The 24,428-nt window shown below is 34.8% G+C and overlaps 1 protein-coding gene across 7 annotated transcripts; it reads left to right on the top strand.

Annotated features, from left to right (window-relative positions):
- The first annotated feature begins 1,118 nt into the window (after positions 1-1,118).
- Positions 1,119-21,046, top strand: ZNF79 (zinc finger protein 79). Of its 7 annotated transcripts, none has more exons than XM_031954337.1 (5): positions 11,516-12,041; positions 12,673-12,761; positions 15,491-15,668; positions 16,140-16,226; positions 18,638-21,046. In XM_031954337.1, exon 5 carries the CDS (start codon positions 18,646-18,648, stop codon positions 19,951-19,953), a length of 1,308 nt encoding a protein of 435 aa, XP_031810197.1. In that variant the 5' UTR covers positions 11,516-12,041; positions 12,673-12,761; positions 15,491-15,668; positions 16,140-16,226; positions 18,638-18,645; the 3' UTR covers positions 19,954-21,046. The 7 variants fall into 7 exon arrangements, with proteins under 7 accessions (XP_031810196.1, XP_031810198.1, XP_031810197.1 ...); XM_031954339.1 differs by having other exon boundaries at positions 11,516-11,883; XM_031954336.1 differs by lacking the exons at positions 11,516-12,041; positions 12,673-12,761 and adding an exon at positions 1,119-1,267.
- The last annotated feature ends 3,382 nt before the right edge of the window (positions 21,047-24,428 follow it).

A 24,428-nucleotide genomic window follows, 5' to 3' on the forward strand; every position in this document is an offset into this window, starting at 1 on the left:
TTTAAGTCAACTTTGTCTTACCTGGAATATAAATTTAACCCATCTTCTTCCTCGCTTGTCTCCTTCATTTCTTTTTTCTCCTTTTTTGATCCTAGTTCTTTATTGTGTTCACACGTTCCATCCCTCTTTCACACACAGGAATCAAGCTAATTGTATTGAGTAATTGGGTTCCTGAGCACTATGAATTTTTCAAGGTAAACTCTAAGTGTAGAGAATCTTAGAAATTAAAGGAGCTTATCACCATCTGTTATCTCATGTGGAAATATGGCCAGAGCCAGAGAGAAGCCAGTTTTTTTGGGAAGCAGAAATTAAAATATGAAGAATGTTACTACCACATCTCTCAGAGATAGGAGAGGCAGTGAAATGGAGGGGGAGACAGTAGAAGTGTGTGTGGGAGAAGTACAGAAACTGTCACTTTAGTGTTTTGTTATTAGTAGAAGGTTCCATTCCTTTTGATTTAAATGTTCTTTTCTTTTCTTTTTTTTTTTTGAAAAAATAATCCTAAAATTATGTGCCAAATAAAACAGAAATATTTATATACATTGTTGATTGAAAATGTTGGATGAAACAGAATGATTGCTTTTTGGAGCAACAATATAGAAATTTTCCTCTATGGAACTGATCAGTTGGTCACATTCTTTGCATATTTTATTTAACCAACTAAGAATATACCTACTATTTCCATGCCTGAATGGAAGCAAATAGCCTGATTCCCAGCTAACTACTACAGCAAATATCTAAAACTACACCAGAAAGCCAATGAGAATATACAGTTAAATACATTCAATAAGTCAGCCATAAATCCATGGGCTGGCAGGAAAGCTAGCACCAGCAGGCAAGCAAACAAGATGTAAGCCTTCTGATGCGATCAGAGATCAGCTAAAGGCATTTGTGGCCTACAAGTTGCTGGATCCACAGAGACAGCAAGAATGGAGACTACCCACAAGAAAGATGTAGGGGGGCCAGAAATTCACAGCATGGACTTTGAAAGCAAACAGGAGAGAATGGCAGAAAAAAAAGTCTGAAAATAATAGTGTTCAGACAAGAACTCCTCAGATCACTAGGTTTGACTGAGTTTCCATGACAACATAAAAAGTCTTCAGTTTCAACATTCTGAATCTCAAAGAGCCAAGGTCTGGGAGGGGGAGCACCAATCTTTGCCAGTCCTCTTAGCATGGACCTACTCTGGGAGATGGAGATCAACACAAGAACCCAAAGATTCCAATTCCTAGCTGAGACCATCCCATGTAAAGCACAGCATGAGACAGTAAGTGGTAATTCAGGAACTAGGTTTAGAGGGATAAGTAAATAGAAGATTTACTCTACTAACATTTACTCTAGATCCAGAGATATTCAATCTACAGAGAATAATTCCATAGCACTATAGACAGCTAAAGGAAAAAATGAATTTTCCACAATGTCTATGTTAATACCTAGAAGAAATTAAGCAAAAAAAAAAAAATTTATGAAATAAAAGATTTAAAGGAAACAACTGGTAAGAGAATAAATAGCTCAGAATAGAAAGTAGTAATTTTATCCAAGTAATAAGCTTTATGAAAATTAAGATAATTCAAACAGAAAGAAATTATTTTTTGAGACAACTAGAATAATTAGAAAGAGCTAAACAAAATAACCAAAAAACGAATTAAAAAGTGATTGTAGCCAAAAGAAAAGTTTAAGTTTTGAACAGAATTTTAGAAAAATTAGATATTAGAACTCTTTGCCAGTTACTGAATGGGATTAGTATGTATATTTCTCAGCTATAAATAACACTTTTACAAAATCAACCATATATTAGGACATATAAGCTCACAAAAGCTAAAAAAAATTAGTAACCTTAAGTACATTTTACTAATCAAAAAATTATATTAAATATTGTCATTGAAAAAAACATTAAAAATCAGCTGAAAAATAAATAATTTAATCCTAAAGAATTACTGGATCAAAAACCAAATTTCATTAAAGATAATTACATCAATGAGATAACATGCCAAAAAATTTGGAATATAGCCAAATTATTTATTAATAATATTGATTAATAATTAATACAGTTTTGGGGGGAAATTATATCTCTAAACATTTTCATCAACAAAAGAGGGAAAGATTAATGGCATACAATTTTTAAAACTCTAGGAAACAATTTACAAAATTACAATTAAACATCAAAATAGAAATACTGAAAATCAAGGGAGAGTTTGACAAAATTGAAAGTAAAATAACCATTCAATAAACAAAATTAGGAATTGTTTTAAAAAAAAAACAATAAAATAAACAACCCATTAGCTAATTTGATTAAAAAGAAAAAAAATTGTATTACCAGTATCAAAAATGAAAATGAAAAATTTTCAACAAATGAAGAAGAAATCAAGGATATTATAAGAAATTATTTTGCCCAATTATTTGCCACTCCCAAAAAATCTTAAATAAAATAAATGAATACTTACAAAAATAAAATACTCATATTGACAGGATAAGAAATAGAGAACTAAATAATGCATTCACAAAAAAAAAAAAGAAATTTAAAAAGTTATTAAATGAACTCCCAAAGGGAAAATAAACCATCTGGGCCCAGATGGAGTCACAAGTGAATTCTGTCAAACACTGAAAGAAAGAATAATTCTAAAATACACAAACTGTTTATAAAAAAAAAAAAAAAGCAAAAGAAGGAATCCTACCCAATTCCTTCTATGACACATGAAAAAATGGTCTTGACATATAAACAAGGGAGCCAAAACAGAAAAGAAAAATATAGACTAGAAAGTCTCAAATATTTTGGTCTTGGGACTCTTACATGCTTAAAAATTATTGAAGATCAATAAGAAGGTTTTTAAGGTGAATTATATCTATATTTATTATTTTAGAAATTAAAACTGATTGTTTCTTTTAAAATATTTATTATCAAAACAATGTGATACTAAGGAATAAACTGGTAGTATGAACAGAATAATCTTATATTTAATAAACCCAAAGTTCCAAGCTTTTGGAACAAAAACTCCTTATTTGACAAAAATTTCTGGGAATATTGGAAAATAGTATGGCAGAAACTAGATAATAGATCAACAACTCTCAGTATATATCAAGATAAGGTCAAAATGGGTATGTGATTAACACATAAAGGGTAACACCATAAGTAAATTAGGAGAGCATGTAATAGTTTCTCTTTCAGATTTATAGATAAAGGAAAAATTTAGGATTAAAAAAAGTTATAGAGAACATTACAATATATAAAATAGATAATTTTGATTATATAAAATTAAAAAGGTTTTGTACAAATAAAAGCAATGCAACCAAAATTATAAGGTAAGCAGGAAACTAAAGAGAAATATTTGCAACAAGTATTTCTGATAAAGGCCTTATTTTTCAAATATATAGAAATTTATATCAAATTTATAAAAATACAAGTTATCCCCCAATTGATAAATGGTCAAAGGATATTTGCAAGCAGTTTCCAGACCCAAAAAAAAAAAAAAAAAATCAAAGCTATCAATAATCATATTTAAAAATGCTCTAAATCACTATTGATTAGAGAAACACAAATTAAATAAACTCTGAGGTACTACCACACACCTATCAGATTGGCTAATATGACAGAAAAAGGAAAATGCTAGATATTGGAGGACATATGGGAAAACTGGGACATTAATGCATTGCTGGTAGAGTTGTGAAGTGATCCAACCATTCTGAAGACCAATTTGGAACTATACCCAAAGTGCTATATAATTGTGTCTATCTTTTGATCCACAAATATCACTGCTAGGTTTACAACCTGCTTAACATTCAAAAAAGCCAGAAGGAAGGATCTAAAAGATCTTATATAAAGGTGTTATATAAAGCTGAAAATATATATTTATAGCAACTCTCTTTGTGATGGCTAAGAATTGGAAATTGAAGAGATATCCATCAATTGGGGAATCACTAAACAAACTGTGGTATATTATTGTAATGAAATATTATTGTGCTATAATAAATGACAAGTTGCATGATTTTGGAAAAACCTGGAAAGACTTACATGAACTGATGCATAGCAAAGAGAAAAGAACCAGGAGAACATCCTACATATTAGCAGCAATATTGTTCAGTGAAGAATTGTGAATGACTTAGTGCTTCTTAGTAATACAATGATTCAAGACAGTCCTAAAGGACTAAGGATGAAGCATACTGCCTCCAGAGAAAGGACTGATATTATTTGACTGAGGCTTGCTATTTTTCACTTTCATTTTTTAAAAAATTTGAGTCTTCTTGTACAAAATGACTAATATGTAAATGTTTTACATAATTGCATATGTGTATCCTATATCCTATTGCTTAACCCCTCAGGGAAGGAATAGGAGAGACAAGGAAAAGGGATAAAAATTGGAATTCAAAACTTTAAATAAAAATGTTTTTTAAAAAATAAAAAAGAATTATAAGCTCCTTAAAAGCAGAGATGCTTTCTCTCTGGTCTCTGTATTTTCAATGCTTAGCGTCAGACATATAGTAGGCATTCAAATGCTTTTTCTTCATTCATGTATTCATAAACTAAAAGATGACTCAAGAGATTAGGGAAAAGACAATCACACTTTATCTTGGATTAACAATTCCTAAATATAGGGATCAATTTCTATATTTCTCAATGAATCAGAACTTTTAAAAACTGTAATACATGATCAACTTATAAAAATTCTATGTGGTGTCAAGAAATATATATACACTTGCTATTTCATTTAAATATCATAAGTTTTATAGGTCTAATTTTTCCCATAAAAACAAATTATTTATTTATTTAAGAACAAAATCATTAATGAACTTAGAACTGCTTTACATACTTTTGCAAAGCTCTTCGGTGTCTATTAGATGGCAGCAGAATTCTCATGTTTATTTTTTTTATTCAGTCTGTTGTATTGTTATTTTGGTTGAAATTTGTGAAGAAAATTTGGATTCACACAGATATTTATTTGGAAAAGAAAGAAACATTTTAATTGGCAAATTATGTCTTAGCATTGTTATAAAAACAATTTTGACTGTAGATTATTGAAAAGTAAGAATCACTGTTATTCTTTAATAATATTTCTAATGAACATTGAGATAAAATTTTAAATGAAATATTAATAAAAAACCTATGGAAACATATTATAAAGATTATACAATATCACCTGGTTGGTAATGTTCCAAGATTACCAGATTGATTTATTTTCAGAAAATGACCATGTTGATAACAAAAACAATAAAAACAGAATTAGAAATATCAATAGATATAGAAAAAGCTTTAAACAAAAAACAACAAAATTGAAAATGTAGGAATAAGTAGATTTTTCCTTAACATGATAAATAGCATATATCTAAAACCAAGAGCCAGAATTATATATATTAAGTAGAAATGATATTCTTTTACAGTAAGAGCAGTGAAGCAAGGATGACTATTGTCCCCACTTTTTGACATAGTGCTAGAAATGCTCATTCTAGCAATAAGATAAAAAAAGACAATAAGAGAATAAACATAGGTATAAAGGAGAAACAAAAATGTCTTTCTTTCTTTTTTTGCAAATGACATAATGGTGTTCTTAGAAAACCTAGAAAGTTGACTAAAAACGTAACTGAGATAACAGCTTCATCAAAGGTGCTGGATATACGATAAATCCAAACAAACCATCAGCAGCTTTTTGGTATAATACTAATAAAACCCAACACAAAAAGATAGAAAAATCCATTTAAAATAACTATATGATGTATGTTTTGGGAAGCCTTGCCTATAAAGATAAACAAAAAAGCTTATAGGCATACAACAAAACATTTTACAAAAATAAAGACAGGTTTAAGTAACTAGAGAAATATTTTTTTGTTCTTGGGCACACTGAGTCACTAAACTAAAAATGAGAATACTACCAAAATTAACTTACTTATTCAGTACCAGTCTAATCAAACTACAAATGGATTATTTTGTAGAACTAGTGAAAAATAATAACCATATTCAAAGTTCAAAAAGTCGAGAATTCAAGGGAAATTTCCAAAAGTGAGAATTAAGGGGACCTAGCAATACCAGATCTCAAAACGAAACTGCAAAGCAATAATTCAGATATCTTAAACTGGAAATCCAATAGACATCTTAAATTCAACATAATCAAACCTGAACTTATTATCTTTCCCCCTAAGTCCCCACTCCATCAAACCATCTTATAATTGTCCAAGATCAATATTCTCCTTCAGGTCCCCCAGGCTTACAACCCACGTATAATGCTCAATTTACCACTTTCACCCCACCCCAACCCCTGGCTTCTATATCCAAACTTTTGCCAAGCTGGTTGATTTAACTTTGAGACATTTTTCAAATACTCCCCATTCTCTCTTCATGCTCCCACTATCTTGATGCAGATCCTCATCATCTCACATTCAGACTATTGTAATAACTTTCTTGTAACTCTTTACAAGTCTCTCCTCACTCTAATCCATTCTCCATTCAGTCACCAAAGTGGTTTTACTAAAGTACAGGTCCAACCATTATTCTCTCTACTCAATAAATGCCAGCGGCTCCTTATAGCTTACAAGGCAAAATATAAAATCTGTTTTGCCTTCAAAGCTCTTCATAACCACCTACTACCCTCCTACTTTCCCAGTCTTCTTACACTTTATTGTAAAGTTATTAAGCTTCCCTAGATTCTTTCAAGTTCCAGTTAACATTCTATCCTCTACAAGAAACCTTTCAGAACTCCACTTCGTTTGCCTGTCTTCTCTCTATTAATTATTTCCTATTTATCCTATAGATAACTTGTTTGTACATATTTATTTGTTGCCTACCCCATGAAACTGTGTTCTTTGAGGGTAGGAATTGTCTTTTGCCTCTTTTTTCATCTCTAGAACTTAGTATAGTGTCTGACATACAATAAGTATTTAATAAATATTTACTGCCTGATTACTTTTCTCTTCCTTCCTTTTTTCTCCTTCTTTCTCTACCTTCCTTCCTTTCTTCCATGTCTAATTTTTCAGTGGGTGGAGGGAGGTGGGAGAGAAAAAAAGTGAATACTTGATAATTCAAAGAATATGAATTTTTCTTAAAAAAGGAAATATTAGAATAAAATCAAAAGATTTATGATACAGAATAAAATGAAAAATATCTATTTTCAAAGATAGCTCACCTAGAAAACAGATTAAGGAGAGATAATTTAAGGACCACTGAACTCATTGAAATCCATTTTTAAGAAACCTGGATACTATATTTCTATATACATTATATATGCAATTCTATATAAAAATTGCTGATATCTATTAGAACTATTGGAAAGATAAAAGAATCCATTAATCCTTCCAGAAAGAAAACCCTAAAAGGAGAAATCCCAGGAATCTTATAACAAAAATGCAGTTTTCACATCAAAAGAAAAAAAAACCACTATAGATAGTTATAAAGAATTCAAGTACAAAGGAACCATAGTCAGGATTGCATAAACCTGTCAGCTTTTACATTAAATGAGAAGAGATCTTGGAGTATTATAGTATAATAAGCAAAACAGTAGAAACACTGCTGGGTCAAAGGGTATGCACAGTTTGATAACTCTTTGGGCATAGTTTCAAATTGCTCTCCAGAATGGTTGGAACCATTCACAGTTCCATCAACAATATATTAGTGTCCCAATTTTCCTATATCTCCTCCAATATTCATCATTATCTTTTCCTGTCACCTTAGCCAATCTCAGAAGTGTGTAGTGGTATCTCAGAGTTGTCTTAATTTACAGAATTCAAAGTTTTTTTTTTTTTTAAATCAGATGTTAAACATTGAATTTACATATAAGTGGGGAAAATAGATTTTTTTAAAATTAAAAAAATAATAATCATTTATCCAAAGTTGATACTTTAGTCAAAAAATTCATCCTGGAAAGAAATCTGGAAAGAAAAACACAAATACAATAGCATATCCACTACTTGGATTTTAGCCCTTATCTGACATTAAAAACTTCATAAAGTAAAGGAAATAATTTTTGAAATGCAGCAAATGAAGTGAGAGCTTAAAAACCTAACAATTATAGGAGAGCTTAAAAACCTAACAATTATAGGATGAGATCCCACAAATATTGAATTTGTAACCCACTCAATGCCTTTTGTAGACTCCTTTACCTTTTCAGCTTATAGTTCTGCTGTCCATAGTCTCATCATTGCCAAATTTCCATAACTGCTTCCCCATTTCATCTTTTTGTCCCACATCCCTTTGATATCTTTTTTTATTCTTCCTTGAGAAATTATTACCTCTCATAATGTTGCCAGCCACTGATCTTTTTTTCCCACTAAAATTCTTCAAGCTTTGACTTTAGGGGGGAAAGATCCTTTTTATAGTGCCACTGTTTCCTACAGGATGTGATATATAAACTTTTTTTTAAACTACTACTCCTTTATTTCATCCACAGATCAAACTCACAGAAATCTCTCTCAAAATTGTTACTATAATTGATTACCCCCTCCCTACTATGCACCTGAATCAATTATATTCAATAAGTGTTCATTATCTAATGTGGTATGGGGTATAGTGGAAGATAGCAAAGAAGTATGTACTTGAGAGTTTTTGTAAAATATAAAGTACAATATATTGTTATTTGAAATTGCAGTCTAGTCTTCAAGGTGTAATCGACATTCAGTGGGGCAACATTTTCTTAAAAGTGCAAGGCATTTTGCTGAGGGCTGGAGATACTAAACAAAAATGAGGCGATTCCTATACTCAAGAGTTTAATCTTGGACGTATACAGATAAATAAATACAGGTTAAATTGAGGACAGAATATCAATAAAGATAATTTGAAAAAGCTTAATGAAAAAGGTATGGAGCTGAGGAATGGATTACAGAAGGGAGATCAGAAGCAGTGTGACCAATTTGGAGGTTGTTTCTTGAGCTAACTCTTAAAGGGAGATAAAGATTCTGAGACACAGGAGATGAGGAAGAAGCACATTCTAAAAAGGAGAAATGGTCTGTGCAGATGAATGGAATTATAAGATCATGAAGTATGGAGTAATAATAGTCAAGTCTGGAAAGTTGGAGCCAGATCATGAAAGTGTTCATATTCCAGGCTGAGGAACTTTGTATTTTATCCTAGAGGCACTAGGGAATGATTTAGGGTTTTCAAGTTGGGATGAGAAGGAGGGAGTTGGGGAGGGAGTGGGTAGGGGAAGGGTCATAGTCAGATCTTTTCATCAGGAAAAGTGGAGAGCTGTGTAGAGTATCAACTGGAGAGAGGAAGAGATCAGTATTAGCAGCAGGAAGAAATATTTGGGATGAGGAGATAACAAAGTCTGTTAAGGAAATGAGCAAAGCATCCCAGGTAGGTGGTTAGGTATAGATAAATTCCAGATCCCATCAACCAGAAACTGGAGGGGTGGAAGTTTTATCATGGAGGAGGCAATCTCTTATCAGACACCTAATAAGTTTGTCCGGGGAAGAATCAATCTTTCCAAGTCCCTGGGACTCTAGACTGGGCTAGGAAAAAATTCAATTCAGGCTCCAAACATGTATCTGCTCTAAAGGACACTCAGAACTACAACTTCCAAAAGCCTTAGCAATTGAGAAAAGGAGCATTTCAAACTTGCTAAGTGAAAGGAACAATGGGATTCTGGGAGATGAAGTCTGAAGGCAGGCATTCTGGTGAATGAAGTCCATCCAGGCATACATCTTAGCCTGCTTGCAAGAGTGAGCTTGGTAAATAGATAGAAAGCCTTGATAAACTTGGAATATATTCTTTCTACTTCTTCTGCTTCTAATGCACACACACATATATATGTTGTTTATGTACATATGAATAAATATATTTACATGTATATAAACTATGTGCACATATGTGCAAATATGTAAACAGTGCAATATATTGCATTTATAAATGATCCTATTGTGTGTTGTGCTTATTGTGCATACATGTATGCATATGTTTATGATGTTTATATGCACTACATAGAGATGTATACTTACATGTGTGTATATTGTTTGTATATGCATTTATTGTGTTAATATCTACATCTATCTATGCATGTATATGAAATAATCTGAGTTGAGATGGCACCACTCTGATGGCAGAAAGTGAAGAAAAATTAAGAAGCCTCTTGATGAAGGTAAAAAAGAAGAGTAGAAAAGCTGGCTTGAAGCTTTCATCAAAAAAAACTAAGATCTTGATATCTGGTCCCATCACTTCCTGGCAAACAGAAGGAGAAGAAATGGAAGCAGGTTTAAGGACTCAAAGATCATAGCAGACAGCAATTACAGCCATGAAATTAAAACTCTTACTCCTTGAAGGAAAGCTATAGCAAATCAGGACATACTAAAAAAGCAGAGACATCTTCATGTCAAAGATTCATATAGTCAAAGTTGTGTTTTTTCTAGTAGCAATATATGGCTGTGAGAGTTTGACTATATGGAAAGCTGAACACTGCAGAATGGACACTTTCAACTTGTGGTGCTGGAGAAGAGTTTTGGGATTGCTTGGATAGTAAGGAGATCAAATCAATCAATACTTAAATTAAGTAAGGCTGTTTGGAAGGTCAAATACTGAAGCTGAAGCTTAAATACTTTGGTCACATAATGAGAAGATGGGACTCATTGGAAAAGCCCCTGATGTTGGGAAAGGTTAAAGGCAAAACAAATCAAAAAAAAAAAAAAAAAAAAGATGACAGAGGAGATGGTTAGATAGTGTAATGGAAACAATAAACATGAACTTGGACAGACTTCAGGAGAAAGTGAAGGGCCTGGAAATGCTATGATTCATGGCGTCCTGAAGAGTTGGAAACAATTGAACATGTCTATATGTATGTGTGTGTGTGTGTGTGTATAGTGCATGTATGGTATATATATGTACATGTATATATAGATGTGTATGTTTATCTGTACGTAACTATACAAATCTGTATGTAGCTAGATGGTACCATGGACAGAGTGCTGGATTTGGGAGTCTTCCTGAGTTCAAATCTGGCTTCAGACACTTGATAGCTGTGTGACCCTGGGCAAATCACTTAACCCTATTAGCCTCATCTGTAAAATGATCTGGGGAAGGAAATGGCAAACTCCTCAGTATATCTGCCAAAAAAACAAAAAAAAAAAAACCAAAAAAAACCCAAATGGGGTGATGAAAAGCCAGACAAACTGAAAAACAAAATGTGCATATACCTATGTACACATGTATATATGTATAGGTATATATTTTTATGTGTAATTTATATTGTGTGTGCATAGAGAGATGATAGTTAGATACATAGAACATGGATGGATGGATAGATTAGCTAGATGGACGAATGGATGGATGGAAAAATACATATACGCATAGATGGATGGATAGATGGATAGATGGATGGATGAATGGATACATAAATTAGATAGATTAGGGCTAGCTAACTAGATAAATCGATAGATACATAGATGGATAGATACATAGATGGATACATAGATGGATACATAGATGGATACATAGATGGATACATAGATGGATAGATGATGGAAAGATGAATGAATTAATTTGGGAGACAGGCACGCCCTCCGTAGGGACTCCTGAAAAGGCAGGCGGGGTAAGGGGGACAGGGGCGGGGTTCCGCGCATGGCCGGAAGTGCCCCGGCGGGGTCTCGAGCCTGGTTCAGCCGCTGCTGGGGTAGCTAGCGGGCTGACCGCGCGCTTGTCGGGCGGTAGGAAGAACGGTAGCCTAGGAGACCCCGGAGCGTGCACGCCCACGCGCCTGCGGAGAGGCAAAATCTAAGCGCGCTACGTTTGCAAACTCAACTGACCTGGATTTGAGGCCTGCCCCTTCCCCCTTCCAGCTGTGTGACCTTGGGCTGGTCACTGGCTTCTTTATGGCCCTAAAATGAGGTCTCACCCGATCCCGAAGGACCCTTTGGACGTCAGCATCCTTTGATCCTAGAGCTGACCGGAGTGTTCCACGGTTCTTCGGGACCAAGGTGGGAGAATCAGGGAAAAGAGCATTTTCTGAATTAGCTGCTAAACCTCCTGAATTAGCGAGAATTCAGGGTTCCAGGGAGGGCACTCTTCTCTCCGCCATCCAGAGACTGCCAGGTGGCAGCGATATTAGCGCACTCGCCCCCAATGCGGGAAGAAGGTGAGACATTGGAGGACTGGTGGCGGGGGTCAGTGCCCTGGAAGGATGGAGTAATGCGAGCCCTCTCGCCTTCACTCCATCACCCCCTCCCCACAAGGGGCCCGCTGGTTAGGGGAAGAAGAAATTACTCTCCTCCCTGATCTTTCTTGCCGGGGGTGCGGTAGGTTCTGGGAATGAACATTTGGGGCGTAACTTGGGCTTCTTGGTATTTGGTTCTTCCCTCTTGGCTTTGCTGTTTGCAGTAATGCAATAGAGCTCGCGGAGACATTCTTCCTTGACTTGCATACCCCCGGTGGGCCTGTGGGTGGATGAAAGGGCAAGCTATTGTGACTTGCTGATTATACTGAGTCTTGTTACCGTCTGATCATTAGACTGTGTAGGAGGAATAAAGTTGTAAACTTCTTAGTTCTGTGTCAGCTTTGTTCCCCAGGAATCATGTGATTTCCCCTGTGATCATCATAAGGGATTGGGACTTTGGCTAGCTGGCAAAGTCTGTGGGCTTTTTATCTGGCCCTGAGAAACATGTTGTTTCACTTGAATTCTCTCTTTCCAGTAAAAACATGAGATTTTCTTATTTGGTGAGACTGAGAATTGCAGCATTGGCCTCTTTCATGATTCCTTTCTCTTATAGCTCTGCCTTCTCAGGACTCTGTCCATTCCGAAAAAGGGAGACTAGGAGATGAGGGTATGGCTGGTGTGCTTTTGTCAGCTAGGTCCCAGGTATGTTAGAATGTATTTTCTCATTTTTGGATAAATTTCCCTCTCTAATCCTATAGAGTTTTTGTGTAGCTAAGTATTACTTAGGTACTTGAGCATGAATCCCTCTTTCCTTCCAGGAGATTGAGCCATTGCTAATAATCATGAATTTCATAGGGAATGTTCCCATTTGCCCAGCTTCCTTTTTTCTGCAACAACATCTTCACATTTTTATTCAGACACTATGTTCAAGTGAGCTCTGCAAAGAATATAAGATTTAAACTTAATTTTTACCTCAAATTTATATAGAAGAATGAAGATATACATGAAGTATTTAATAGGTGTGATTGACATGATGTAATGGAAAGGTCATTAGATTTAGTTCAAAGATACGGATTTGAATCTTAGTTTTGTTTCTGACTTAACAAATTAAACTCCACTCATCTTATCCTTAAAATTAGATAGACTCTTTGTCTGATGTCCCTTCCCTTACTATAAATATTTCATCCTTTTGGAAGAGATCTAAACGTCAGGAGATTGGGTTTGAGACCTAGTTTTACTATATCCTTACCATGTGTTCTTAGGCAAGTGATTTTACTTCTTGGGGCCTTAATTACTCATATATAAAAATAAAAGGATTGGATTAAGTGACCTCAAAGGTCCCACCCAAATCTTTTTAATTTACCATGATTTATAATTTCAGTTCATGTCATTGGGAGGCTTCATGGACAAAATGGGGGGGACGAGATGAACTATACCTTGAGAAGTAAGTAGGATTTTTTTTTTTTTTTTTAGCAAGGAGGGTGGAAAGTAGTTGGGAATAGTCAAGCATAAGAAAGCATGTAATCTCCACAAAACAGTGTACATTTGACTAGAACTGATGTTTCTTATTAGAGAATGGATGAGAAATAAGCAAACCTTATTTCTTATATCAAATACCAAAGTATTTGACAAACTATAGAATCTTCTGGAGGCAATCTGTAACCCCACAAAAGAATTGTCCCAACCATCCACATAAGAAAGATCAAATGGTTGAAGAATATGTTATCCAGATTATGATATATATTTACTTTTCATGTCAAAAACCTAAAAAATCCACAAGTATAATTAATAATCAACATTAACTATAGGTATTAATGCATGGAAGCAAATTTAATCTCATAAATAATTATTGAGACTTGATGGAATGAGGCCTCTAAAGATAATATGATTCTAAAAAGTTACCTTATATAAAAGAGACAGGTAGTTGGCACAGGGAATAGAAACTTGGAACTGGAGTCAGGAAGATCCAAATTCAACTCCATTCTCAGACATTGCTAGCTACCTAGTTATTTAACCTTTGTCTTCCTCAGTTTTCTCATCTGTAATGAGATGATAATAACATCTACCATCCAGGGTTGTTTAGAGGATAAAATGAGATAGACATTAAACATTTGTTAAGTACCTACTAGATGTTTAGCACTATATTATGTGCCTGATACTATTCTGAGTGCAAAAAGAGAGTCTCTGCCATCTTGGAGCTTACAGTTTACTGGTGGAAGACCACACACACAAGGCTAAAAAGTGGGGGGAGGAGGAGAGGAAAGAGACCCAATACAAAGGCATAGTGGAGAAGTCAGAAGAGTAATAGAAGTGGTGCAGCCAGATAAGAAATGAGGGGATATCTGAGTTAACTCCCTCTTTAAATGGAAGTTTTGGAGATTATGACCCTGCCTTCCAGAGGGACAAAGGGTGGCAATGAGAAGATACCAAGACTAATGGAAATCTTACAGGTGGGATAACATTATCCAGTAATGAGCTTCCTGGAAAACTGTGGAATCAAAGAAGTACCAGAGTAGTATGATCAAGTAAGAAATGAGGACATTTGCAAAATCACTTTACAAACCTTAAAGCACTATAAATACTAGCTCTTTTTTTTCCCTTTTTTTAATTAATAAACTGTTGCCCCAAATTGAATACAATACCCCATGTTTGATCAAATAAAATAATTTATTCTTGCTTCCTTCATTTTGTATACTTTGTTTCTATTAAGATTACCTAAGATAAAATAAACTTTTTAACATCCTTATTTAATTCTTAGATAGCTCTAATTATTAGGAAGTTTTTTTCTTTATCCAGATGAAATGTCATCTCTACATCAATATATTGTTTCTAGTTGTTGAAGTCATAGACTATAAAAGCTAACAGTCATAAAATTCATCTAGTCATAAAATACCAGCTCAACAATTTCATTTTACAGATGATGAAGGTGAGATTCAGGGTGATTACATAGCTTGCCCAGATCCATATAGATCTCAAGTATTTACTGCTCTTATTTCACAGATGAGGAACCTGAGAATCAGAGAACTTACATGATTGACTGAAATGGACATCTCTGCTGAAAGACGGTGTTTAAGAGCCAGGACTTGGACCCACTTTTTAAAAGGCCAAGTGCATTGCTCCCAAGTAGTTCTCTCTTTAGGACTGGATAAGTTAACAAATATAGTTTCTTAAGTGCTAGATACTAGCACTTAAATGTTAGATACTAGTTTTGGTTTTTTCTTAGCAAAATCATTAGCCCAAGAAGAGAGAAAATTATTTCATAATTCTTTTTTTATTATTATTATGAAGAAAGCCTAATTGTCATAGGTAGATATAATGCTCAATAAATGCTTGACTTGAAACACCCAGAACATCAACATCATTAGGAACTATTTCTATAGCATATGGTTAATTCTTCACTTAATTCTCAACCACTTTTGCCCTTTTTCTAGGACCATGTGGGAGTGGGAGCCTTGAATGGATAGAAATATTTGGTGTTTCAGGAATCTGTGGCATTTAAAGATGTGGTCATAGATTTTACTCAGGAGGAGTGGAGACAACTAGACCTTCCTCAGAAAGATCTGTACAAGGACCCGATATTGGAGAAGTATAGCAATCTGATTTTGCTGGGTAAGAACAATTGCCTTTTAGTGCATCTTCAGCTCTCTAATTTTTAAAACCCTAAGTATCATCTGAAGTGTATAATTAATATTTGGCTTAGGATTTGTGGGTTATAAATATCTAAATTTCCTGCACCTGGGAACATATTGTTTCATTCCCTGTTCCTAGGCAAATGTCATGATGGATTTGAGACCTGTACTTTTCTCTATATCTTTATATTCTCCCCCCAAAAAAACAAAACAAAACAAAGACACACTTTTCTCTTCTTGGCTTAATTTCCAAAGACTCTACATGGTTAAATTAAGTCATTTTCTTTATGAACTAAGAATAATCTCCTGACTTTTCTCTTCCTCAAAGCATGTTCCTAAGATCCTTCATATTACATCTTCTCTTATAAGAATAAGGGCTACTACTGAACTTTAAAATGGTTCTTTGTGCCAGCCACAAATGTTTAGATCCCATCTCTTCCCCTATGAGTAGGGCTTCCAATTTCTAAGCCTGATGGGAACTCTGAGCAAGAAGACTCATGGATACCCAGGAAAGAAGTTTCAGGAAGCATCTGTTCAAGTGAGTAAGAGAATGAGGGAATCATTTAAAATTTACTTAAGTTTTGCACCTAAGTAAAAGTGACTTGAATTAAGAATGAACAAACTCTGTGAAAGGGTAAATTTAGAAAGAGCAAAAGAAGAGAGTCAAAATCAGCTGTGAATGACTACCTCAGTTAAAAGTGGAAGGAAAACAAATAAGGAAAACCAAAAAGAGTGGTTACAGAGCTATGAAAATACCATTGTAGTATGATGTCAAACAAACTAAGGAAAGCAAGAATTTAAGATATAAAAATAGATCAAATTTAGTGAAAAAGTCCAGGGGAACAGAGATTGAGAAAATGTCACTGGATCTGACTAGGAAAAAGTAAACATTCCAAATGTATTTCTTCTGTCATAAAACGGGCAGAAAAGTAGTTCAGACGGATAGGGATGAAATGGGTAGAAAGGAAATGGAAACAAGACCAACAATGTGAATAAACAAGGACTAAAGGGGCAGCAGGATATAGAAAGTTCTTTTTAGATAGAAGAAACCTGTGCAAGGGTATATGAGTGAGGTGAAAAATGAAAATGTTAAGGAAAGTTATGACAAAGTATACCTTTGGAGAAAAAGAAATGAGTTTCATTTTGGACTTGTTGATTTTGCGATGCAATATTATATCTCCTATATGTTTCCTCAGTGCTGGAATCTTTTTCCTCTTCATTTCTGCTTCTTAGAGTCTCCAGAAAGCTTAGTTTGCCATGTCTTCCCCAGAACCTTTGCTCTTAACTTCAAATTGTTAGTGTTATCCCCTACTTAAAGCTACTTTGTATTTATTTTGTCCATATTTTATATTTGCTTCTCATTATAGGTGCTGTATCATGCTAGTAGAATGTGACCTCCTAGAATGCAGGGACTGATTATATATTTGTATTCTTAGTGCCTAGCATATTCCCTTGCATAAGCATATAGTGGGTGCTTAATAAAAACCTTGTTGAATTAAATTGAATAGTTAATGTGAAAGATTTCTTCCAGCTCTGATCATCCATGATCTATATTCTGTGTTATGTAGTGTTCTAACAAAAACATCTGGAGGTCTTGGGACCAACCTTCATTTCAGGAGAATAATCACCATGAGAATACCTAGAGATAAAGTCCAAAAATCTTTATTGTCTCCTTCACAGTCTTGTCTCCTTGCCTAGGGCCCGGGCTAGCTTTCTGGAGGTCCTCCAGAACGTATCTTGGTTTCTGTGCAGGAGGCAGGAGGACCACCACGATGGTCTCTGTCTTGAAGTCTCCCTGAGTCAGGAGCTGGTGCTCTAGCCTCCAGTCCTGTATCTTTCCAGAGTCTGTTCCAGTCCTCCTCTAGGTCTGACTGTGGCCTCTTAAAAACTCTATTACAGTTAAATCCATTCATCATACTGAGTATAAGCCAATCATTATATCACTAGGGGAACCATTATTTTTTGTAATATTAATTCAGTCATACTGAACTAGAGAGTTCATACTGAACTATTAATCACCATGCTAAACTAGATAACCATTGTCTTATCAATTCCACTGAGTTAACACCTTGTTTAAATCAGTCATACAGAATTTCAGCCCTCTACAATGTTAAGATTCTTTAAAACATTTTTCTGATTCTGATTTAATGAACTGCCCCAAATATTTACATGTACAGTACAAAGTAAAACAGAAAAAGAGGATTATATTTGAAAACACTAATTTCTGTTATGTAGTTTGCTTTCTTTGAAATGTATATTCTCATTAAAAATTCAGTATGTTAGTTTCAAAGCTGTCTTACTTGTCATTGTTTCCTTTTAAATTTCTTTTGTTTTCTAATGTGCATTAAAAAATTGCTTTGGTGACTTTTCTTTCTTTACAGAATATTTTTTTTCTGAGTTTAATGAACAAACTAAAAATTATTTCTGTTTTTGATACTTTATGAATCTTTTGTTTTTTTGGTTTTTTTTTACAAGGCTCAGGGCAGCAAAGTGAATTGCTTAAAAATCATCTAAATAGTGCAGAGCCAGGTCAAGGATTGCTGACTTTTCTTACTTCCGATATGATTTAATTCATTTTGGCAGAAGTGTTCAGGATATATTGGAAAGTTATGGACCACATTAGGGTCTTAAATGTCTAAGGAGCATTGCAAGGTAGGAAAAGAATTTAGAATAAGTGTACCAACAGCAGACTTTATTTATTTTGTGATTTTGCAGTGGGTCCTAGTAGTAGCACCAATGTCTGCAACTGAGATCATCTCAATACCTTCTTTAGTGTTGTGGAGAAATCTGAAATTTTGTACTGTGAGCCGAAATATTATTTACACTATATAAGTATGTATATAAAGCTTATATAATTATAGTGGTATGATATTACTGCTAAACAGCATTCTCACAACCATAGTCTAATCTCTCCCAAGATACATTTTATTTTTTGTTTGTTTCTGTCAGATTGGGAGATGGTACCTAAGTCCAAAGAATCACCTCCAAATCCTGAATTTTTTAAAGATAACTCAACTGCACTTGAAGAAACAATAATGGAAACATTACCAAGAATTGGTCCAGAGGATCCCACATTTCAAGAGACCTGGGAATGTGATGGCAAACTAGAGAAGCAGCAGGAAAACCAAGAGAGGGATTTAAGGCAAGTAAAAATCACCCACAAGAAACCTTCCTCTGGAGAGAGAGATCATGAAGGTAGTGAACTTGGGAGGAACTTTGGCCATAGGTCAGTTCTTATTACACAACAGAGAGTTTCTATAGGAAAAAGTCTACTTAAGTGTAATACACATAGAAAGAATTCAGACCCACTTAAACATTATAAGATACATGCCAGAGAAAAGCCCTACACTTGTAATGATTGTGGAAAAGGCTTCAGTTACTGCTCATCTCTTTCTCAGCATCAGAAAAGTCATACTGGAGAGAAACCATATGAATGTAATGAATGTGGAAAAGCCTTCAGCCAGAGCTCATCCCTTGTTCAGCATCAAAGAATTCATACTGGAGAGAAGCCTTATAAATGTAATGAATGTGGAAAAGCTTTCAGTCAGAATGCAAATCTCACAAAACATCAGAGAACTCATACTGGAGAGAAACCCTATAAATGTAATGAATGTGAGAGAGCTTTCAGTGACTGCTCAGCTCTTATTCAGCATCAGAGAATTCATACTGGAGAAAAACCCTATGAATGTAATGAATGTGGAAAAGCCTTCCGCCACAGTGCAAATCTCACAAACCATCAAAGAACTCACACTGGAGAAAAACCCTATAAATGTATTCAGTGTGGAAAATCCTTTGGTTATTGTGCAGCCTTTATTCAGCATCAGAGAATTCACACTGGAGAGAAGCCCTATAAATGTAATGAATGTGGAAAAGCCTTCAGTCAGAGTGCAAATCTCACAAACCATCAGAGAATTCATACTGGGGAGAAACCCTATAAGTGTAATGAATGTGGGAAAGACTTTAGCCAGAGTACAAACCTCATAATCCATCAAAAAATTCATACTGGAGAGAAACCTTATGAATGTAATGAATGTGGGAAAGCCTTCAGTGATAGCTCAGCCCTTATTAGACATCATGTCATTCATACTGGAGAAAAACCGTATGAATGTAATGAATGTGGGAAAGCTTTCAATCAGAGCTCGTCACTTACTCAACATCAGAGAACTCATACTGGAGAGAAACCTTATAAATGTAAAGAGTGTGGGAAAGCTTTTAGGTGTAGTTCAGCCTTCATCAGACATCAAAGACTTCATACTGGAGAGTAAACACAAAACTATAATGAAAGGAGGGAATTTCTCAGTCACATGTTTTTCCTTTTTTTTTTAAACTGTGGTCAGTTGTTAGGCAGAAGAGACTATAAGGCTACTTGAGGTCAGGCTATTGTTACAAATTGTTTCCTTTTATAACACGGTAGGCCAGGACTACAATCAGAAGACTTGAATAAATGCTCATTGATTTAATAAGTGTTTGTCGATTCAGTGATTGAGATGATTAATGTAAATCTTCCAAGTGTAAGACCTTGCCTTATTTTTCTTAGAAAATTCTAATTGATTTAATAGTTAGTAGTATAGGAAGTAGAAATGGGACTTTGCTTTGCTCTAAGATTATTTCCTTTAGACAAAGCGGCTTAAATTTCAGGCCTCATCCTGGGAGTTTCAGTATAAGTCTATCTCAGAATATTAGGGACAACATTTTTTGAAACCTCTAATGCCAATTATATGGGGAAAAGATTCTATGATTTCTTATTAAATGTCAGTTACATATAAGCTTCATTCCTTTCATAATGAGTCTAGACAGAAAAGAATAGAAGGTCATGCAAAAGCCAAATCTCAGAACCAGATTTAGCCACAACTCCATTAGAATAGGTTGGATTTTGGAGGGGAGGTACTCATTACTGATTCCCTTTAGCCCTTTTGGGGCCCTTATTAGTTACTTCCATGTGTGATTAACACATGTGAGCTGGGTAAACATTTATTATATTGTCATGCCAAATTATGTAAAATGGTCATCCCTTGTGTTATGGGAGCCATCTGCTAGTGGCTTCTGGGGATCTAACTGACCAGCAGAACAGATCCCTTCATGTAAGAGGATGATCAAGATACAAGAAGACTGAGAAGCAGGTGCATTCTCTGACCTCTCTTCTCTTCCCTCTTCCCTCCAATTTATTTCATTCCCAATTCACAAGCAACATCTGTGTCAGGTAAAGGCTGACTTGAAATTCCTTATGATTCACAGCTGTGGGGGCTTTTAGAGAATCAATCTGCCCCTTAATACTTAGACATGGTCCTTAATACCTTGTACTTTTTTTGTATTTGATATCAGAACTAATGATACTAAATATTCTCCTTTTTTCTACTTCCTCAGAATATTCCTTATACATCTGGCATTGCTAGAAGGGAAGAAGGAGAATTTTGCAAGCACAGTTTCATTGTCTTGACTTGTATGAGATATGAGGAGTCGGAGTAGAGGAGAGAGCATTAGGATGATGCCCCTTCAACACCTGTTCTTGGGGAAAATGTAACATGAAAACAAGATTGTAAATTCAGTAAATATTATGTGAACTAATATTCATTTCTCTGTGAGCCTCCCATACATGATGATACCTATCCTAAAAACTGTTTAGAAGTACTTAAGTTGGCCAGACTGAGAGAAGACATAGAATGGGTGGTTTCCTGAATTTACAGAAGTTTGATGGAGTTGGATCTTGGTTAGGTACACCCATTGGGAACTTTATTTTCCTCATTTATCTGTAATTTCATTAGCCCTGGATTATAACAAGTTTCCAGAAGAAAAAGTCCCATAGTGGATGTCAATCCCATAGTGGATGTCACTAGGAACTAATTTTCCTAGAAGGATGATCTTTCTTTTTAGAGGTCCGCCCTTACTTCTGTTCTGTTAGCATACTTAGCAGTGACTTGAATGAAAGCATAGATTCTTTCAGTAAACATTTATTAAGTGCCTGCATGTGCTAGAAACTATAATAGATGCTGAGAATAGAAAAGGAAAAATGAAACTGTTACCTTCAAGTTAACATTCTATTATGTTCATCTGATGGTCTATTAAAATCAGGACTCCTTAGGGCAAGGGATTCACTCATACAGGTTGTCCAAGAAGTCTTGGTGCAGTTTAAACTTTTAAAGACTTGGGATACTCCATACAGTATTTGTGTGCCAATCTCAATACCTGGTTACATAGTATGAATTTCTCAAATACTTGTTTAATTTATTCCATGCTGAGGCATCAGAGTAGGACTTTTTAAAAATGGGTATAATTCACATTTGGGCTGCGTGAGTAATAATAATTGACATTTCTATAGCATTTTTAAGATTTGCGCAGCACTTTACAAATATGCAGTATTTCATGAGAAGCACGGTGTCCAGATCTAGGGTGCATCATTTGATTTCCCTATGTTGTCACTCATCATCACTGTGACTTGACTTTTCCCTAGCTACCTCTTCCCAATGCCATGTTTTTTTCTTCTACTAGAATGTAAACTACTTGAGAGAAGGGACTATCTCTTTTTTTAATTCCAGGGCTTTGCATTGTACATTGTACATAGTAAGTGCTTAATAAATAATTTTTCATTCATTCCAGGGTATTCTACCCTTAAGCTATGTCTGCACTATTGTGTTCCAAGCTGGGGCCCAGTTTTAAGGAAAACATTGATAAATTGGAGTGCTTCCAGAAGGGGGTGATCAGACTAGAAATTATGTATAGAGAGATTGATTGAAGGAATAGAGTCTTTTTTTGTTGTTTTTCCCTTTTTTTTTTTTTATTATAACTTTTTATTGGCAGTACATATACATGGGTAATTTTTTACATTATCCCTCGCACTCACTTCTGTTCTGAATTTTCCCTTCCCTCCCTCCATCCCCTCCCCTAGATGGCAGGCAGTCTTATACATGTTAAATATGTTACAATATATCTTGGATACATTATATGTGTTCAGAACCAAACAGTTCTCTTGTTGCATAGGGAGAATTGGATTCAGAAGGTTTTAAAAATAACCCGGGAAGAAAAACAAAAATATAAACAGTTTACATTCCTTTCCCAGTATTCCTTCTCTGGGTGTAGCTGATTCTGTCCATCATTGATCAATTGTAACTGAATTAGATCTTCTCTTTGTCTAAGATAGCCACTTCCAGTAGAATACATCCTCATACAGTATCGTTGTTGAAGTATATAATGATCTCCTGATTCTGTTCATTTTACTCAGCATCAGTTCATGTAAGTCTCTTCAAGCCTCTCTGTATTCATCCTGCTGGTCATTTCTTACAGAACAATAATATTCCATAACATTCATATACCACAATTTACCCAACCATTCTCCAATTGAAGGGCATCCACTCAACTTCCAGTTTCTGGCCACTACAAAAAGGGCTGCCACAAACATTTTGGCACATACTGGTCCCTTTCCCTTCTTTAGTATCTCTTTGGGATATAAGCCCAATAGTAACACTGCTGGATCAAAGGGTTTGCAGTTTGATAACTTTTGGGGCATAATTCCAAATTGCTCTCCAGAATGGTTGGATTCGTTCACAACTCTACCAACAATGAATCAGTGTCCCAATTAGGAATAGCGTCTTTAAAAAAAATATATTTTTCTTGAACTGGGGTCTTCAGTTTAAAGCTAAAAATCATATGTTTGAAGGACTGTAATCCTGAAGAAATTTTGAACTTGCTTTGATTATAACCCCAGAGAACAGGGATGGGTACAATAGGTAGAATTTTCTAAATTGACAAATTCTGTCTTGATATGACTTCTTAATACTTAAAGCTTTCCCAAAGAGGAAGGAGGTCTGCTTAATGATATAATCTGTAACTTTTCAAGCAGAAATTGGCTGACCATCTCAAGTTTATGAGAAGTGATTTCCATACCAATTCTGAGTGATCTTTGAGTTCTGCATTCATTAGCTCTCTATCTCAAGGAATTCTGGATTATAATTGCTAGAGCTGGAAAGAATCTTAGAATTCATTTAGTCCAATGCTTTCATTTGTATATGTGGAAACTTGGACTCAGTAATTTGTACAAAAGTTATACAGAGACTAAATAGCTAAGGCCAAGATTTGATAAAAAGATTTTTGTTGTTTTATGGCAAAGATTACTTATTGAGCTATGTAGTCACCTTGCTGTAAGGCTGACTTAAAAGTTCCATTGAACTAGGAATTCCATGTGAACTAGGAATCACTTGAGATCAGTATTTACAGGATGATACTCTGTGCTGTTTCTTTTTGTTTCTCCCTATAGGGTGCCTGATTTCCTCCTTATAATGTTGCTGAGTACAGCAGGGTAGGGACTTAATTACATTTACGCAAATTTCAGTAAAACAGGACTTTATAGAGTCAGTCCAGTTACATAAAGTTGTTTTCTAGAACAGAATTCAACAGTCTGCTCCAGGATTTGACTCATTGGCATCCTCTACTTTTTTCATCATTATTGTAGTTTTCTATTTGCTGAAGTGGATTCCTTACTGTTCAGAGTAGGATTTGAAAGAGAAGGTGGTTATTTTTTCCCTTTCTCCTTTACCTTTTTTCCAAGAATACCACCCTAACTTTCTGTGATACACTTTTTTTTCAAAAGGATTTCTTTTTACTATATATTCTGAGGACACTGTAATAAAAGGAATTTTACAAGAGCCTTAAAAACAAATACTATTTTATATGCCAATGCTAGGGACCTAGATAATAAATACTTTTTTATTTTCTAGTAAGTCTTCTCTTAGGTATTTTGTTCATTTTC

The sequence above is a fragment of the Sarcophilus harrisii genome, chromosome 2 (assembly GCF_902635505.1).
Source record: "Sarcophilus harrisii chromosome 2, mSarHar1.11, whole genome shotgun sequence".
Taxonomy (NCBI): Eukaryota; Metazoa; Chordata; class Mammalia; order Dasyuromorphia; family Dasyuridae; genus Sarcophilus; species Sarcophilus harrisii.